Source organism: Tursiops truncatus, chromosome 2 (assembly GCF_011762595.2).
Source record: "Tursiops truncatus isolate mTurTru1 chromosome 2, mTurTru1.mat.Y, whole genome shotgun sequence".
Classification (NCBI taxonomy): domain Eukaryota; kingdom Metazoa; phylum Chordata; class Mammalia; order Artiodactyla; family Delphinidae; genus Tursiops; species Tursiops truncatus.
Window position 1 is genome coordinate 86081506 of NC_047035.1, and position 19867 is coordinate 86101372.

Sequence of the window (19867 nt, forward strand, 5' to 3'; positions counted from 1 at the left end):
GGATGCTTGTAAGAAATTCAAGTGGGCAGGGGAGAAGGCTCTGCCCCAGGACTGAGAAGGCTTCATTTTTATAAACAAAAGAAAATTGGAGAGGGGAAGAAGACCACCTTCTTCCTCATTCTTGGGCAGACGTCAAGGCTTACGTCATTATTTCCTCCTTTGGCCCTGAAGGGTTTAACCAGGACTGTCATGCTGCTATTTAAATCATATGTATATTAGCAAAAAGGTGGGAACATATACTAAAATATGGTAATTCATCTCAGGTTTCAGTATAATGTCCCCTTTCACCTAGTTTGTTTCCCTGTATTTCTGTCTTGGCTACACAAAGAAATGCTACTCTTCAAGGACTATTAACTCCCTGACTTCATGTAACAAGATTCAGACCGGTATCTACTGTCTTGTGTTTTAACTATCAGGGTTTGTGGCTTGAGTGCGTCTGATGTGCACCTGTTCTTCCTTCAAGGTAGAGTAGATTGTTGCTAGGTTACTGGATTCTTCTTTTAAGTGGTCGTTAGTTTACAACAGTCTCCCAGACTCCCTTGAAATTCCCTTTCTGTCTTTAATCCTTTAGTGGGATTTTTAAAGTAACTGTTCCTACTCTATCCTACTCTATCCCTATCAGGTGCTAGAGAGGTAGTATAAGCCATAGTCCCTGTTAGGAAGTTTATATAGTCTGGTGAGGAAGAAAGACAAGTAAATCAGTGATTGAGATACAGTGTGATAAAGTACTGAGTTAAAGGTAGTCACTGGATTATGTGGGAACATAGAAGAGGGGAATTTAAAGTACTTTATTAATCCTCACAGCTACTCTGCATTTTTATCCCATTTTTACGAATAAAGAAACTGAAGCCATGGGGTTAAAAGTGACTAAGGCCACACAGCTACTTAAGAGCAGAACTGGTAAAAGAATTAACCTAGGTCCATCTGACTCCAATGCCTCTTCCTTTATATATTTTAAATAGTTCAAAAATGTAAACTTTTGGACCCAAAATAGGTCTTATAAATTTCTAGTTTTAGAAGTAGTTTTATAGAAAGTGCTAATAGGTAAAGGAATATACCCTACTAAATTTCAGATTTTAATTCACCTCTTACCAGCTTGAGGGCTTTTCTTATTTCTTGTTCAGGTTGTTGGCTCACTTAAGTTAGCTTTGGAGTAGATTTTGTCTATAGAGGAATAAATTAACAAAACCTGTTTCTTTGCTTTTGCATCAACATCTGAAAATGTTCACATTCATTTAAATAGGTGAAGCTGAGCCCAGAACCATGCATACTGTTTATCTTATCAAAATGGGTGGACGTGAAGCAATCTGAAGGAAATTCAAGACCACAGAACTTACTGACTGAACCACATTGTATTGTTCATGCCAAGAATAAGTGTTTGGAGAAAGACCTTGCTATTCTGCTAAATCATGATGGAGGCAGAAGAACAACAGCCATGGAAGACAACCTTTTACTCAGAATTACCTAAAGTGGTGAGAATTCAACCAAGGAATCTGGAGTGTTGTTAATTATAATGACTTCTGTGTTGTTTCTTTTCACAAAAGACAAGTACATTTTATAAGTAGAATTTGCAAACTCTGTATATTTTAAAAGTTATATAGCTACATCTAGTAGGCAGTTTGCCTAGTACAGACTACAGACATCAAGCACCTGGTATGATACTATGAATCTAGTGGACTTGAGAAGTTTTTACTGATTGTATTCTTATTTTAGGAACTTCATGCCCACTTGAATGGATCCATTAGTTCCAATACCATAAAGAAGTTAATAGCCAAGAAGCCAGGTCTTAAAATCCACTATCAGATGACTATGATTGACAAGGGAAAGAAAAGAACTTTAGAAGAGTGAGTTTGGGGAGATTGTGGACATACTTCTTTTTTTCTCTATTTTGCGATTGTAAATAGTATGTAAGGATTCAGATTTTTGTAGTTAAAGGAATAGGGTAGCCGTCTGGTATGGAGAGTATAACTTGACTTATAGCATTTTTTCCGACTGTCAGACTGTTGATAGTATTTTTAGTGATTTGTATTGTTTGTGAAGTTACACTATATTGTAATATTCTTTAGACTTGAAAATATAGACTTGTTGGTTTTTTCCCCCAGTTTCCTGCTACCACTTGGGGTAGGGGTTGGGGGTGGAGAAGGGAAACTGTTACTTCCCACTTAAAAGTAATGTATGATTTTCAGTCATTTGATTATCCCTCCAGATCAATGTAATTTTTGAAAAACCTATTCTCTAGTTCTTTATAAATATATGATTACTATTAGCCTAAAATCAGTTAATTTAGTGAAGTTTTTGCTGACTAAAGTACGTTAAAACTTTTCATGTTGCAGATGTTTCCAGATGTTTCAAATTATTCATCAGCTTACTACTGGCCCTGAAGATATTCTAATGGTGAGAAATGAAGTAATTTTTAGACTGGTTTAAAAATTAGTAAGTAATTGATGCCCTTCTGTTGTTGCATGTGACCTTTTGCTGTCATCAAGAATCTGATGAAAAATGTTTTCTGCTTTTTTTATGGTAACTCTTTTAAAACATAGTGTAAGACATTTGTCTACGAGCTAATATCAAAAGATATGTTCATTATAAAAGATATGAGGAAAGAATCAAGATCAGAATCTTCTGTTAGGTAGTGGACAATGTGGAGGAGAAAATCTTGTCCTGTTTTACATATATATATATGAAATATCTGACCACAGACTTTACATGTATTGCTTGGGATACTTTGAACTGCCCCTGGGTGGACATTATAGAGAATGAAGAAGTTCAAGAGGTGCTTACAGATTGAATGATTAATCCCTAGGGAAATTGTGCCTTCCCTCTGGGGATGAAGAGCTAGAGGACTCCACTGTGTTGCCTTAGCTGAAGCTCTGTGATACTACAGTCTGATATGGCAGACTGGCTTCTGTATATTGATCTGACCAGGTTGGCATTTTTAAATATTCTCTTTGTAATTGGAGAGAAGCAGAATCCTATCAGTGTTCTTAACCCTTAGAAAAAATGCAAAGTAAGAAATGTAACCTGCGTTTCTGGAGAGGTGACTTTTGACTGGTCAAGAAAGAATTTTCCTCCTTGGCTGACACGGATCCTCATGGTAGTTATTAAGTAAATTAATCACCTTTTGGAGGAGTGTTAACTCTAAAAGTTTAGTTCAACAAAAGTTGACTGAGTGCCCACAATGTTCCAAGCACCCTGCTAAAGACTGGGAGATATAAAGATAGATCAGCATGGTCCCTGCCCCTCAGGAATCTATAGTCAGGCTGGAAAGACAGACTCATAAGAGAATAAATCCAACATCATGAGGTAAGCTCTGTGTTACAGACATGCACAGGGATTTATAGGAACCCAAGGGAGCATTGTCTAATCAGCCACTCAACAGGTACCACTGAACCCTGCTAGGAACGTCCACCACAGGAGGCTCTGTCTCACTTTCTGCTGTTGAGTGTAACAGAGCAAACCTGATAAAATTTTAGATTCTGAGAGCTCCATGGGTATCATATGCCATGCTCATTGTTTCATTCCTTCCAAAGTTGGTAAAAAGCTTTATTAAAATGAGGCGAGGAATTAAGATTCTGTAGCATTTGACTTAGTGCTACTTAGACGAACACCTGTAGGTGGTCGAGAGGATGACAGTGAGTTGCCCCAGAGAGTGAAGTTAATAACATTTACATATAATAAATGAATCATGTGTGAGAGTAAGCCAAGAGATTGTTTACAGATGTGGGACTGAGCGGGGATCACTTAACAGTCAAGTTATGGCGACTGGGTGTAATCTCAAAGAGACAGGATTGAAATGTGACTGAAATAATATTAACTGTTGCATGTGCCAGACACTATACTCAAGATGACTTTCTGAGGTGGGCATTTTTTTTTTTAACATCTTTATTGGAGCATAATTGCTTTACAATGGTGTGTTAGTTTCTGCTTTATAACAAAGTGAATCAGCTATATACATATACATATATCCCCATATCTCCTCCCTCTTGCATCCCCCTCCCACTCCCCCTATCGAGGTGGGCATTTTTATTGTTCCCTTTTTGCAGATGAAAAAAACTGAGGCCTAAAGAGGTTAAGTGTAACTTGTTCAAGGTCACTCACTGCGAGTAAGTGGCAGAATTGACTATTTTGTCCGATTCCAGAGCCCATGTTCTTTCTCATTCAAGATGTGCAGTCTTACCATTCTTGGAGAAAGCGGAAATTTAATTGTGATGGATTCTATCTGAAGAAAGTACTTGAGTAGATGTTCTCAGTCCAGCGCATAGGAGAGGAAAGCCCAAAGTGCCAAGAGTTGCCCTCGGTACCTGTTGCTGCATGGAGCAGAAAGGGCTGAATCTGGCCAACACGGACATGGACCCTAGGGGAGTGTTCTTGGACGTGAGCTAGAGATGATTCCACAGGCCTTAATGTGGCCTAGAGAAATCTTCCTCCCATTGCTCTCAATCAGTATTTGCCAGCAATCTTCTGTTGTTCTATTTGGTTTCACACGTACCTCACCATCAAGAAAGGGGGTGCCCTGGATAGTAGATAGGATCGCTTCACACCCTCACTTCCACCCTCGTTCGCAATTCATACATTACAAATAGGCTTCTGCGTTAGTCTCCTGTGAGCTGGGGTAGGGTGTCTCTGGGTCTGCTTAGTTCTGGAGCAATGATAAGATGTGAGTTCTTCAACCTGCAAAGATGAGGCCTGTGCTCTGGTGGTGGCAGTGGCAGCATCATGGGGTTCCTGAGAAAGCAGTGCTATGGGGTCCAGTGCCTGTGATGATGCTGCAGAGGCTGCAGGGTTATGCTCAGTGGTGGAGGAAGCAGTGGTGTCTTGCTTGGTCCAGGGGTGTCACGTGATTTTGAATGCTTTTGTGTTGTCCTGAGCTGTGTAATCTCTGAGGCTGATTCTCCAGACCTCCTGGTGAATCCAAGCCACCCGTTATATTCATATTATAATAAATTCCTTTTTTGGCTTTAGTGTAAAGAAAAAAGATGAGGCCCAGATCTTGGATTGCAATGAATCCACCGGGCGGGGCCACCCAGTTAGGCACCATCTGCGCAACCAGCCAGCCTTGTTCCTTGGCCAGGACGCTGCACCTGCGTGCCCATGTGCACATGGTCAAAGCAGGTTAAGAGTAGGATACCAGCTGTAAGGACTAACTAGGGCTGGTTGTCACAGCATTTCTAACTTGGTCCTTTTTTCTTCTAGATTTGGTATATTTTAGGGTTGATGGCAATGAAGGAAAACATGCCTTCAGCCGTTAGATGTCATTTATCTTGGTGATTTAGTAATTTTTGGATTGTTGAGTTTTGTGCTAGATTGGATACAGTTTTACTCAAATTTATCACCCATTTTCTTTGCCTAAGAAGAATCTTCCTAAGTACTTTTGGGGGGAATTTAACCCTGCCGGAAGAAATTCTTGAAAAATACAACTTATCCCTAAATAGCTTGAATAAGAATCTTAAGCCATGACTTTAAATGGTACATCAGTACTACCTAATCATTTTAGTTGTTTATTTCCATATGTAATGAAATTTCAAATAGTATACACTCATAGGTGGTTTTACTGGTTTTAGTTTTGCCTCTGTTTTATCAGTCTGCTGTTCATTAGCAAATAGAGAAATGGTTAAAAGGGGAGAAGAGAAACAAAAGGTGTGGGTGATGTCCAGATTTGGATTTCATGTGAGTATGGGCGCTGGGTAAGGGGAGCTATTGGAAATGTGGTAGTTTTGTCACAGCCTCCACCAGGGGTGTGACAAAGCAGGTCATCCTCACCATGTGGGAGACTCCCAACACTACTTGCAAGTCAAACTTAATGCATGAAATAAAGCTGTAGCACGTGGCATTTTCATGGGGACGCTTACACTAACATAATCAATATTGCATACATTGCCTTTATTATCAGGTCACGAAAGATGTCATTAAAGAATTTGCAGATGATGGTGTCAAGTACCTGGAACTAAGGAGCACACCCAGAGAAAATGCTACAGGTAGAATCTAACTACTTCTCAGGAGATGTCTATCTTTTTTCTCGTGTGCTTTGATGATGCATGTGTTTGCAAGTTGAGACTATGAAGTATTTACTTTTACACTATTGTAAAAGTAGGGTCAGTGGTCCAAATCTTCTGATGTACATTAATGATGTATGTTATTAATGAGTGAGTTATTCTTTTTTTTTTAAATTTATTTATTTATTTTTGCCTGTGTTGGGTCTTCGTTTCTGTGCGAGGGCTTTCTCTGGTTGTGGCAAGCGGGGGCCACTCTTCATGGCGGTGTGCAGGCCTCTCACTATCGCGGCCTCTCTTGTTGCGGAGTACAGGTTCCAGACGTGCAGGCTCAGTAGTTGTGGCTCACGGGCCTAGTTGCTCCATGGCATGTGGGATCTTCCCAGACCAGGGCACAAACCCGTGTCCCCTGCATTAGCAGGCAGATTCTCAACCACTGCGCCACCAGGGAAGCCCCGAGTGAGTTATTCTTAACTTAAAAAAATCAGGTCAGGTATTGTCTGTTGAAGGGAAATAAAAAGACCTGCAAACATTTTGTTTGTTCTTATTTTTCTCACTCTGAGAAGAGAACACTTTTTCCTTATAGTTACATTGTCTTAAATAAATGCTAGTTCGAGTTCCCTGCATCAAGGCACTTGTGAGACAATGAGTGGATGCAGAATCACATTTCATGACAATCACTGAAATGAAGGTTATTGACTCACGTCTCAGGGACTGATGGTATCTTAGGCCAGGAGCAAGCTGTGATGTGGCAAAACCTCTCTGGATGGAGATGAGTGGATCTGGATGTGATCTGGAGAAATTTCCTGGGACCCTCTTTCCATAAGAGCAGCATCAGGAGATATTCTGTAGTGCCCTTGGGTCCTCCTTAGCACTTTGTCTGTGACCTAAAGAGGCCCTACCAGATCATCTTGCACCCTGATATGTGTAGCCCAGCATCATTCAGGGGGTAAAATTTTTGAAACTGCATATAGTAAAGTAAGTGCTGAAATGAGACAAGCAGAAGATTCTTTTTTTTTTAAATTTATATTGGAGTATAGTTGATTTATAATGTGTTAGTTTCTGCTGTACAGCAAAGTGAATCAGTTATACATACACATATATCTACTCTTTTTTAGATTCTTTTCCCATACAGGTTATTACAGAGTACTGAGTAGAGTTCCCTGTGCTATACAGTAGGTCCTTATTAGTTATCTGTTTTACGTATAGTGGTGTGTATATGTCAATCCCAATCTCCCGATTTATTCCTCCCCCTGAGCAGAAGATTCTTGTCTCACATTTTTAAACTGTAGTATCCTGAGGAGGATAGTGAAAGGGAAGGAAAGAAGAGACCTGCCAATTATTAGGGCTAGTTGACTCTTCAAATGGAGATTCAAAGGGGAATGTCACCTTAAGTATGCAGCAATAGGAGAATAGTTAAATAAAAGTTAATGGAATATTTGGCAACCATTAAAAATATTTGCAAAGACACTTTAATGACGTGAAGACTTGCTCAGAATACAGTGTTAAATGAAGGAACAGGATACATATATACCTAGTAGCATCTCATCTGTTCAAAACTATCTATCTATCTATCTATCTATCTATCTATATATGTTTACACATATACACACACTTAGAAAAACAGCCAGTGGTTATCTCTGAGTGGTGGGATTACAGGTTATTTTTATTTTTCTTCTTTATAATCGTCTGTGTTTTTTCTAGAGATTTTCCACTAAACATAAACATTTTGGGCTTCCCTGGTGGCACAGTGGTTGAGAGTCCGCCTGCCGATGCAGGGGACGCAGGTTCGTGCCCCGGTCCGGGAAGATCCCACATGCCGCGGAGTGGCTGGGCCCGTGAGCCATGGCCGCTGGGCCTGCGCGGCTCCGCAGCGGGAGAGGCCACAACAGAGAGAGGCCTGCGTACCGCAAAAAACAAAACAAAACAAAAGTAAACATTTTATAACTGGGGTATGAGAGTATTTTAGAGGAGGTTGTTCTGGAGAGTGCTTTTTCAGAGACCCACAGAAGAGGAGGACTTGAGCACCTGAACTTGAAAGAACGTCTCTAGTGCCCTGGATGAGAAACACTGAGTCTGAGCAGGGTTGAGGGAGAGGATTTTTTCCTGGACAAGCAGGAAAACATTCTGCTAGTAGAGAAAACATTTTCTGGCATTTTTTGTTTTTAAGGACAGGCCTTAGAAAAGGGCTTCTTTTTTTTTTCTGGCCACACTACGCACGTGGGGATCTTGGTTCCCCAACCAGGGATCGAACCCATGCCCCCCTGCAGTAGAACCACGGAGTCCTAACCACTGGATCACCAGGGAATTCCCAGAAAAGGGCTTTTGTTATTCTTGTTTTGTTAGAACAAGCATTTAAACTTTTTATAGCAATTTGTGAGGGTAGGTTTTTTGTTTTTTTTTAAATTGATTATTTATTTATTTATTTTTGGCTGTGTTGGGTCTTCGTTGCTGTGCGCAGGCTTTCTGTAGTTGCGGTGAACAGGGGCTACTCTTCATTGCGGTGTGTGGGCTTCTCATTGCAGTGGCTTCTCTCGTTGTGGAGCACGGGCTCTAGGTGCGTGGGCTTCAGTAGTTGTGACTCGCAGGGTCTAGAGCACAGGCTCAGTAGTTGTGGCACACGGGCTTAGTTGCTCCACAGCATGTGGGATCTTCCCGGACCAGGGCTCGAACCCGTATCCCCTGCATTGTCAGGCGGATTCTGAACCACTGCGCCACCAGGGAAGTCCTGAGAGTAACTTTATGTTTGTTGAATTTGAGAATAATTTTTAAACAAGCTTGAATTTTATGTCTTTTTTTTAATTTCATTTTTCTAGTATTTCATTTTTTTCAATTTTATTAAAGTATAAATGGTATTTACTAAAATGTATCCATAACTCATCTTTAACCATACCCGTATCACACATAAAATGAAAATGTATTTGTTCATATAGGGATGCTAATGTTGAAGGATGAAGTAGTTGATGATCTCTTTAAAAATGTTTTATTTGTGTCCTTTCCAGGAATGACTAAAAAGACTTATGTGGAATCTGTACTTGAGGGTATAAAACAGTCCAAACAAGAAAACATAGACATTGATGTTAGGTAAGAAGCATTGTACCTTAGTGGTCACCATTTAAAATACTAGAATGTGAAAAATTTACTCTTTTGAGCCTGAGTATAGTGGATTTTATAAATCAACCAATAATCGATTTTTATCTTTTAATAAAAAACAGAGTCAAGAACCTTGTTGTTTAAAGTTGAGAATGCAATTCTGAATTTTTTCGTGTGGCAGTAAAGTTCTGAGTCCTGTTGCTCTTGTGAAGTATGGCTTCCCATGGCTCTTCAGCGAAAATCCAGGCTTCTTACTATGGCCTGCAAGGTCCCACGTGGCTGCCTTTCTTACTTCAACAGCCTCATCTGGACCACTGGTCACTTATCACGCACTGGCCCACCCTCTGTTCCTCAAGTAGTCCAAGACTGTCCCACATCAGCACCTTTGTACTTCCTGTTACTTTTGCCTAGAACACACCTCCACTGTATCCTCGCATGGTTGGCTTCTCATTATTCAGGTCTCAGTGTGGCTGTCACTTCCTCAGAGGGGCCTTCCTTGACCACCTTATCTAAAGTGCCTCCCCACATCTTCTAGTCACCCCGTTTATTTCCTTTATGGCACTCTTCTTAACAAGATCAGAAGTCTTCTTGTTTTATTTGTGTACACACACTCACCCGCTAGAGTGTAAATGCAGTGAGGCCAGGGCCCTTGTCTTTTGATTCACCACTACCCCACCAGTACTTAGAACAGAGCTGGCACATAATTAGGGCTCAGTAAGTCCTTGAAGGAAGAAAGGAAGAAAGCTAACTGTATAGTTTCTGGCTATAAAATCTCTCAAAATTAAGCTTAACTGGACTAATACCCCAATTAAAAAAAAATACAGGCAAAAGACAAGAGAATTCAGAAAAGAAGACATACAAATGGCCAATAAATGTATAGAAAACTATTTAACTTCACTAATCAAATAATTTTAAAACGAAATATTACAATGCCATTTCAACAGGTACCCCGCTCCCCAAAAAGAGTATTAACCAGTGTTTGTGAACTTACACACTGCTGGTGAGCATATGTAATTAATAAAACCTCTCTAAAGAGGTATTAAGATCTATAAAAATAATTTCCCTCTGTGATCCAGTAACTCTGTTCTAGAAATGTATCCTAAGGAAATAGATTGATTAATGTTAAGATTCTTCACAGTAGTGTTATTTATAACAAAAAGTAGAAAATATCCTAAAATGTCCAACAATCAGAGAACAATTACATTATGTTATATTCATATGATTTATATTGTTTTCTAACATTTAATGGCAGGGGAAATTGTTAAGTGGAAAAAAAAAAAGACTGCATTTTATATATAGTTGATCCAGATTTTGTAAATAAATATATGCTAGAGAGATTTCTTTATTTTGTGAATAAATAGATAAACTAATAAATGCTGGAGGAAAATTACACAATATTAACAGGAGTTCTCTGGGTATTTGATTCCTTGTAGGAATCCAGGTAATGTATGAAGAATGAATTTGTATCAGCTATTGGATACATGTTAGAATTAGAATATTACCAGTCTTGTAACCCTTAATGAAATAAGGGATCTAAGCCTCCTGATGAAAGAACTATCACCACCTATGAAATCCTCTTGCCTCAAGATTGAATCTGATCTGATTAAGCCTCTAGACTAGATCCAGTTTCCAATTCATAGGAAATACAAGAGACAGGAGAATATGTTATCAACATGGGGATTCAATCAGCAAAATCAGATGTGGGAAACTATAGGAAAAATGATGTGGTTTCTTCAACAAATAAATTCAAGAAAAGAGGCCGGGGGGAGGTGTGAGGTAGAGGGTGGAGGCATGGGGGAAGTGGCTATAGATTAAAAGAGACTTGAGACACATTGACCAACACAATGTGTGGACCTTAGTTGGATTCCGAATCAAACTGTAAAAAACAAATACATGAACAAAAAAACAGGAGATAGAACTTTGAACACTAACTAGATATTTGGTGCTGTTTAGTAATTTATGTCTCATTCCTTATGGCAAAGTAAGATGTCAAGTTAGTCAGGCTGTACTTTTCCAGTAAGATGTATTCCATGTAGCCTGCCATACCTCTCTGGCCATACTCAAGAGTTGTCTTTTTCATCTACACAATCAATACTCATTTTCAACTGTGTTTTTCTTGTATCAAAGGTATTTGATATCAGTCGACAGAAGAGGTGGCCCTTCAGTAGCCAAGGAGACTGTTAAACTTGCTGAAGAGTTCTTCCTTTCTACTGAGGATACAGTTCTTGGCCTTGACCTCAGTGGAGACCCTACTGTAAGTTACTTTTCCAAAACATATTTTATGTCTAAAAGGTAGAATCAGTTTGTGGGATGAGGATTAGCTTGGAGCATCCTGCTTTCTCCAGAGGTCCAGCAGACTCTCTGTGTGGATGAAGCCCTATCCTGCCCTGGATGACCAGAACGTCTATAGCAACTGCTCTCAGACAGGGTTCTGTGAAAGAATTAAGCCCCCTAAAAAAAGAGGAAAAGATTTGCATGACAATATGATTATTTTATTTTGGTTCACAGCTAGTACCATTCTACTAGAGAAGTTAATTTATTAACATGTAATCCATGTCTAATGCTTAATTATGGCTAGGGCTTAAATTGTCTCACAGAAGCCCCAGTTGAGAAAGGCTGGTCTAGAGCTTCTTGGTCAGATTCAAGCAGGGTGCCTCAGCTGTGGCACTACTGACATTTGGGGCCAAAGAATTCTTTGTTGTAGGAGGGTGTCCTGTACATTATAAGATGTTTAGCAGCATCCCTGGCCTCTACCCAATAGATACCAGCACCCTCTTAGTTGTGACAACCAAAAATGTTTGTAGACATTACCAAATGTCCCCTGGAGGGCAGAATCACCCCAGTTGAAAACCATTGAAATAGAAAGTCCTGTGAACCTGGTTCTTACGGCTTTGTCAAAACCTGGGCTGTTCTGGCCTTGTTTCATCCGTCCATTTGATAGAAGCTTTCTTTACAAATCATGCTGGTTCCTGAATCAGGTGAGTTCTCCTTCTTAGCTTTAGATATCTAGATATCCTTCCAAAAGTAAAATTTGGTGACTGTTATATCAAGCTTAGCTGATTGTCATCAGGTTCACTGATACTTAAGATTCTTGAGGGCAAGGACTGTGTCTGTGCCAGCTTTGAATTCTCTAACATGTCTAGCACACCATAGATACTTTATAAACAAAATGTGCAAATAAGTCCATCTGCCGTTTTTTTTCTGCCATTATTTTATTTCTTTTTTTATTGAGACAGAGTAACCAGTTCTTCACTTTGCCTGTACTCATACATCCTCATTTTAACTTTTGTCTTCAAGGTAGGACAAGCAAAAGACTTCTTGGAACCTCTTTTAGAAGCTAAAAAATCAGGTCTGAAGTTGGCATTGCATCTTTCAGAGGTAAATAATATTGTAAAATTAGGCTGGAGAGGATAGATTACAATGGAAAATAATTAATGGAAAATAATAATCATTTGTACATGGCTAAAGATAGACCTGGCTTGGGAAAACATTTTTAGAAAGAGAAAGTAGAAATATTTTTGTGTAAATTATAATGATGAAGGCATAACTTGCTTTAGTCCCTCACGTTACTGTTCCTTTGTTTTTGTGGTTCCTGGGGTTGGCTGTTGACGTGCACTATGGTTGTGTCCTTAAAACAGCTTAATTGACAGCTTGCTAGAGAAAATGCATGAATTTATATCAGCAGCCTTGTTAGCGGCAAGATGACACTGAGAAAAGCATGAGTTTGTCTCACCTGTCCTTGCAGGGAAGGGACCTGAATGTGTCACGTACACTGGCAAGAAAGGAAGTAGCTCATCATCATTTTATAAGGCTCAGCAGAAGATCAAGTGCCCCTGTGGCACCAGCTCCTTGGCAGCATGAGCACAGTGCAGATAATGCACAGAGAGTAGCTGGAGAACAGTCACTTTCTTAATCAGCACATCCCTGTGAGGCAACCAAGGGACTCTCCTGGACTTTTCCCCATTTTACAGATGGATTTACTTTCTACTTCAGTACTTCTACCTATTACTTTTTTTTCTTTTTTTTAACATACAAAAAGCTATACATAATTATACAACTTGATGAATTTGTTTCTTTTTTTTATTATTATTATTTATTTTTATTTTTGGCTGCCTTGAGTCTTTGTTGCTGTGTGCGGGCTTTTCTCTAGTTGTGGTGCACGGGCTTCTCATTGATGGCTTCTCTTGTTGCAGAGCACGGGCTCTAGGCGCACGGGCTTCAGTAGTTGTGGCACGCAGGCTCAGTAGTTGTGGCTCACGGGCTCTAGAGCACAGGCTCAGTAGTTGTGGAATACGGGCTTAGTTGCTCTGTGGCACGTGGAATCTTCCCGGACCAGGGCTCAAACCCATGTCCCCTGCATTGGCAGGCGGATTCTTTATCACTGCGCCACCAGGGAAGCCCCTGTATTTGTTTCTTGAATGCAGGAAATAATACTTAGTTTACTTACCTCGTATGATTATTTTGAGAATTAAGGTCATGATTTAAAGACTAGGGGAAAAATGGGAGCTTCGTGTCAGTACTGGCTCTTTTTCATGTCTACAAAGCAGAGAGTCAGTAATCTAGTGGCAGAACTTAAAATCTAGGATCCATGTTTCCACACTCTGATCAAAAGATCCTTCTTGTGTAGGACACCCTCTAGTTGACCAAACTGATGCCAGATTGAAGTCATTGGTCAGGATAACAGAACAGCCAGCATGAGGCCAGTTACCTCTGGCCTTTGTGCACAGCATCAGAACCTGCTCTTTACCTTAATTTCTGTGGCTTTTCTTGTTTGGTCCATTGGATATAAAACATTTCATTTCAACATGTTATGGTCGTTTGTCTTTTAGGCTATCTAGGAGATGAAGAACACAGCCAGACATTTTCATGGTGGTTGTGGTTTGCACTTAGCTAGCCTTGTCGTTAGATAGAACATGAGCGCACTGTATGTGGATGGAGTCTGGGCCCCGGAGTCAGATGGAGCCGGGTTTCACCCTTATCTCCACCATTCACTAGCTCTGTGAGCCTGGACAGCTTTTCTTTAAAATGCTTTGTATTTTTAACTACAAAAGTTATATGTATCTGAAGAAAATCCACGTGTACAGAAATAGTGTAAAGTAGAAGTAAAGAAATAAAAAATGAAAGGTCCCCTTAGTTCTGCTCCTGAGTTGATCCTATTAACAGTTTTGTTATTTATATATATTTTTTCTATCCCTTTTTGTAATATGTATGAAGACATATACACAACACAAAACACACATATGCATATAGAGTTGTGAGATTTTGTTTTTGAAAATTACTTTTTCTGAGTTTTGATTTCTTCATCTTAATACTTTTGTATGATTCTTGTGAGGTTTAAAGGAGAATGGTGTGAAAAGGCTATTGACTCCATAGTTACTATCATCAAAATGAATCTAGAAGAATACTGGGAAATAAGTGGGAAGATAAAAGGCAAAGAAGGGAGCTGGAAGGTCTAAGTGGTTCAGCTTCCCAGAATGTCTGCATTACCTTCCCAGAGGGACAAAATACCTGGCTATAGAAAAAAGTACTTTTAAGAACCACTGAAAGAGGTTATTGATGCCCTCTTTCCCCTTTTTTTGAGATTCCAAACCAAAAAAAAGAAACACAAGTACTCCTGGACCTGCTTCCTGACCGAATCGGGCACGGCACATTTCTCAACTCCTTGGAGGGAGGATCCCTGGATCTGGTGGACTTTGTGAGGCAACACCAGATACCGCTCGGTAAGGCTTAAGGCTTTAGGTCCTCCAGGCAACTCACTGTCCCTTCCTCCCCAGCCCCCAGGTTGCAACCCATATGTAGAGAAGCACTGTTCTAAATACATAAATATCATTTAGAAGTTAAGTGATGCTTTCTCAGCCTCATTAAATAACAGGAAGTTTTAGCTCCCATTAGAGTATAAGCTCCATGAGAGCAGGGCCCTTATCTGTCTTGTTCACTGCCACATTCCCCAGTTCCTGGAACCAGGTATTATATTGAGGGAATAAGGTCGTCTAGTATTTTGGAATGACTTTAACCAATTTACGTATGTTGTGAAAATGTGTAACATTTAGTTAAAAATTAAGACTTATGCAAGATTCCAAGTATATTTTTATATGTCTGTTAACCATCACACACTTGCTTGTCTGCATGTGTATACCTGGAGCTTTTTTTTTTAAATTAATTTATTTTATTAATTTATTATTTTTATTTTTCATTGCTAGTATAGAGAAATACAGTAGATTATTTTATATTTATCATGTGTTATGTGACATTGCCGAACTTAACTTATTCACCATTACTTTGTAGAATAAGAGTGATGAGAGCTGACATCTCTCCTTGTTCCCTATCTTAGGGAAAAGCATTCAGTCTGTCGCTATTAAGTATAATGTTAGCTGTAGGGTTTTTATTTTTATTTATTTATTTATTTTGGCTGTGCTGGGTCTTCGTTGCAACTCGTGGGCTTCTCTAGTTGTGGCGCATGGGTTTAGTTGCCCTGCGGCATGTGGGATCTTAGTTCCCCAACCAGGGATTCAACTGCGTCCCCTGCATTGGAAGGCAGATTCTTAACCACTGGACAACCAGGGAAGCCCCCCTGGAGCTATTTTTATTTAACAACAAATACTTATGAAGTGCCTACTCTGTTCCAGTCACTATTCAAATTGCTGGGAATACAGCAGTAAACAAAACAGACAATGTTTCTTTCTCAAGAAACTTATATTCTAGCATAGGTAAGAGAGACAGTAAGCAAATACACAAGAAAATATCAGTGTTAAGTTCTTTGAAGAAAATTAAACAGGCCGGTAGAATAGTGATGAGATAACCACTTTTGATTGGATAGTTGGGGAAGGCCTTTCTGATGAGGGAAAGAAGCAGTTGGCTGAAAACCTCTTTACTGAATGATGAATTCACTGAACTTACAAATTTTACAATCTGTAGTAACACCTGTGTGGGTGTGTTTTTTAACTAACATAGAGTTTTTCAGCAATTCATAATGGGTGAGATTTCTTTTCTTTTTACTAAGGAAATTTTTAAACCTCTACAAAAGTAGAGGATCTTGGAAACCACTTGCATAGTGATCTTACTTGGTGTGGTGGCCCGGCTCTGCTCTCAGCAGGGGCAGGTTGGGTTTGCCATTGCTGGGACTGAGTGGCCCTGTGTTGCAGCCGCCTTACTCAAGGGAGCAGATGCCATCAGTCAAGTCGGTGAAGTATTTTACTCTGGCTGGGGAGCCGGGCATAGCTTTTCAAGGCAGGAGTTTTATAATCATAGAAGTCGTTCTTAAGATGGACTTGCAGCAGGCAGTGAATGGATGGTTGTCTGAGTAAAGGAGTTTAGAGGTTTTCTTTGAAGCCACAGAAGAAGTCCATTTCTGCTCTTGGCTTTTTATAATACTGTAACCCTCGACAGTGCTACCATTTTCTTACCTTTACTTTAGCTCCCACTGTAAGACCAGGAAGAAGTGCAGCAACCCTTCAAAGATTCCTTCTGCTCCCCTATCACGATACTTCCCTGCCTTCTTCATGGTGACTGGCTTATCACACCCCTCTTTCCTCTCCTTCTTTGGTAAAAGAAAGGGAGAAAGAAGCACAGGGCTGTGAAGGGGATGTTAATTCCCTGCCATGAGCTGCAGCACATAGTTCCCACACAACTACACTTATTGGACTACAAATTTTCACATGTAAGAAAGGTCAGTTTTGTAAAATAATGAACTACTGAAAACTAGCATAGTTTGGAAAGATTTCTCATGTATCTACTTGGTGACAGTGAATGAGTCTACTAATCTGCTTTTAATAAGAGGCTTCTTCCTTTCCCCCCTTCATCTAGAACTCTGTTTGACCTCGAACGTCAAAAGTCAGACAGTTCCATCTTATAAGCAGCATCATTTTGGATTCTGGTACAGCATGCTCCATCCTGCCGTGATCTGTGTAAGGTGTTTTCTTGTGAGGTATTTTGCTCCTCTTTAGTCCCTGAGTTGCCATAGGTCAGACATTCACTACCTAGCTGGCTGCCTTGCACACCTTGGGGGTGATGCCCAAGTGGAGGAGTGAGAGGAGATTGGGGCTTGAGAGGCTGCAAAGGGCCAGCGTGACTCTGGTTTGGCTCTACGGGGAAAGGTCCTGGACAGTACCTGGGGGAACAACAATACTGATGCCCAGCACCCAGCCCTTGCGATTCGGCTTTAATTGATCTGAGGGGAGTCCTGGGCACAGATACATTTTAAAAGCTCCCTCGGTGATCTAAACATGCAGCCGTGGTTGAGAGCCACTGCCCTGGTGTTTTATTTTTTGTTCTTAAAAAGGATAAACAAGCCTGTTCAGTCATAGATGTGCATGGATATATTTATAGGCCCCTGTTTAAATTCTTAAAAGAAGCATGGTAAATAGGAAAATACTCTAAACGAAAGCTGTTGTTTTTTAAAAAATCATTTCCTCGTTCATTTTGAAACTTTCTTGCTTATGTTGGCAGACCGATGATAAGGGTGTTTTTGCAACACACCTTTCTCAAGAGTACCAGCTGGCAGCTGAAACATTTCATTTGACCCAGTCTCAGGTGTGGGATCTGTCTTATGAATCCATCAGCTACATCTTTGCTTCTGACAGCACCAAGTCTGATCTGAGGCAGAAGTGGAATCATCTGAAGCCAAAAGTGTTCCATTTTTAAGCTGTAATGAGGTGAACTACTTTCGAGTATGTATGACAACCTAGATCTCCCTGCTGTATCCCACTTAGTAAGCTGTCCACTGCTCCCTCCCGTGGAAGCATAGCAGCCAAGTGCCGTGGGCTCCGACACTAGCACCTTACTCATGGCGGATGCCCAGTCTCTCTTAAACTGACTGGCAGGCTCTGAGGTTGTCCATGGCTCACCTCCATGCTGCTTACAGGAAGGGACTTGAAAGTTGCTGCTCACTGAACTCCCCATTCCAGCAGTGATTTTGACTTAACAGTCCTTCATTAGTGATCATGAAACTTCAAGAAAATCAAAGTAGGTTCTCATCAGGAAAAGTTTTGGAATTACTAGTCTAAATAAGGTGAAGAGAGAAGGAAAAACAGATTGTCGCCAAAACCTTTAAGCCATCTAGCTTGTGATGACAGCTCTGTATTTTGTTGTGCTTACTTTAATCGGACTCCTTTCACTTAAGTATTCCCCAGAACTGTGGACTCCAGGGATACCATGCATTTTTGTGAATCCCAGTAGCCAGGGTTAGTCTCCTTTGGGTGGGTGACCCTAAGTGACAGATAAAGCTAGCTTCTGATATCTGCCTTTGCCCTTCTCATGATTAATCCTCCTGGAGTCAAGATACATTTTAGATTTTGAATCGAACAATGGAGAGAGAATTGATCCATTCTTATGTTCATATCTCATCTTCCCTCCCCTACCTGGTTACCATAAAAATAATTCTCTACAGAGTTGACAAGACAGCCTCTATATTCAGATTACAGTAAAAGAGAAATGGCAGTGCTCTCTCTCTCTCCCTCTGTGTATATATATGAGTGTATGTGTGTGTGTGTGTGTGTGTGTGTGTGTGTGTGTGTGTGTGTGTGTGTGTGTGTGTGTGTGTGTGTGTGTGTATTAAGTTCTGTGGCATTGGCCATAGAGAATAAGCAATAAAGGGAAGAATGATAGCATGGGGAAAATAAAAAGAAATAATAGCACTAAGGAAACAACTGATGAGAACAGATATGACTGTCCAGCTCCTAATATATTCTTGCTTCCTCTGCTGCACATGCCATCCAGTCTGTCCCTACAAAGGCTGAACGAGTATTAAAAGGGAGGGGTGCATAGATCCTCTTGCTCCCCCATCAGTGGGCTTGGTTACTCTTTCTTAGAATGTTTGAAGACTATGTATTATTTCTTGCTGCTTCCATCCTCAGGAGTGGCAGATTGGGTGGCAGATAATGGTTTGTGAGCTAGTTTGAGATAAAATTGGGTTTTCCCTGGTAAGAGTTTTTGCCTTTACCCTATTCCTTTTTTTTTAAAAACATTTTTATTGGAGTATAATTGCTTTACAATGGTGTGTTAGTTTCTGCTGTATAAAAAGTGAATCAGCTATACATATACATATATCCACATATCTCCTCCCTCTTGCGTCTCCCTCCCACCCTCCCTATCCCACCCCTCTAGGTGGACACAAAGCACCGAGCTGATCTCCCTGTGCTATGCGGCTGCTTCCCACTAGCTTTCTGTTTTACATTTGGTAGTGTATATATGTCCATGCCACTCTCTCACTTCATCTCAGCTTACCCTTCCCCCTTCCTGTGTCCTCAAGTCCATTCTCTACGTCTGCGTCTTTATTCCTGTCCTGCCCCTAGGTTCTTCAGAACCTTTTTTTTTTCTTTTTTTAGATTCCATATATCTGTGTTAGCATATGGTATTTGTTTTTCTCTTTCTGACTTACTTCACCCTGTATGAGTCTCTCGGTCCATCCACCTCACTACAAATAACTCAATTTCATTTCTTTTTATGGCTGAGTAATATTCCATTGTATATATGTGCCACATCTTTATCCATTCATCTGTCGATGGACACTTAGGTTGCTTCCATGTCCTGGCTATTGTAAATAGAGCTGCGTGGACATTGTGGTACATGACTCTTTGTGAATTATGGTTTTCTTGCCCTATTCCTTTTGCACATTCTCTTCATCTGGAGGTTGGAGGGCTGGTCCTGGGTCTTTTAAAATTGACTCATTCTCCATGCCCAGTTATGATGGGTCCCAATGGATATGGATACAGATACTAAGGAAAGATTTTTATTTCTATTTTACCACATTCTAATTTGTTTTTCAGCCTAGAACATAAAGATTCAGA

The 19867-nt window shown here is 40.2% G+C and overlaps 1 protein-coding gene across 3 annotated transcripts; it reads left to right on the top strand.

Annotated features, from left to right (window-relative positions):
- Window positions 1–1333: 1333 nt before the first annotated feature.
- Window positions 1334–18523, top strand: MAPDA (N6-Methyl-AMP deaminase). Of its 3 annotated transcripts, none has more exons than XM_033851575.2 (10): window positions 1334–1472; window positions 1714–1844; window positions 2334–2394; window positions 5891–5975; window positions 8993–9074; window positions 11211–11337; window positions 12381–12461; window positions 14665–14803; window positions 16887–17007; window positions 17529–18523. In XM_033851575.2, exons 1-10 carry the CDS (start codon window positions 1410–1412, stop codon window positions 17599–17601), a joined length of 963 nt encoding a protein of 320 aa, XP_033707466.1. In that variant the 5' UTR covers window positions 1334–1409; the 3' UTR covers window positions 17602–18523. The 3 variants fall into 3 exon arrangements, with proteins under 3 accessions (XP_033707466.1, XP_019790963.2, XP_033707467.1); XM_019935404.3 differs by having other exon boundaries at window positions 16887–16987; XM_033851576.2 differs by lacking the exon at window positions 1714–1844 and having other exon boundaries at window positions 1335–1472; window positions 16887–16987.
- Window positions 18524–19867: the final 1344 nt, after the last annotated feature.

Bases quoted from the DNA above. Each gene is read 5' to 3' on its own strand.
- MAPDA (XM_019935404.3), top strand. From the start codon at position 1,410: ATGATGGAGGCAGAAGAACAACAGCCATGGAAGACAACCTTTTACTCA. The intron at 1,473-1,713 runs GTGAGAATTCAA...TTCTTATTTTAG, and splicing joins ACTCAGAATTACCTAAAGTG to GAACTTCATGCCCACTTGAA. The intron at 5,976-8,992 runs GTAGAATCTAAC...TGTCCTTTCCAG, and splicing joins ACCCAGAGAAAATGCTACAG to GAATGACTAAAAAGACTTAT.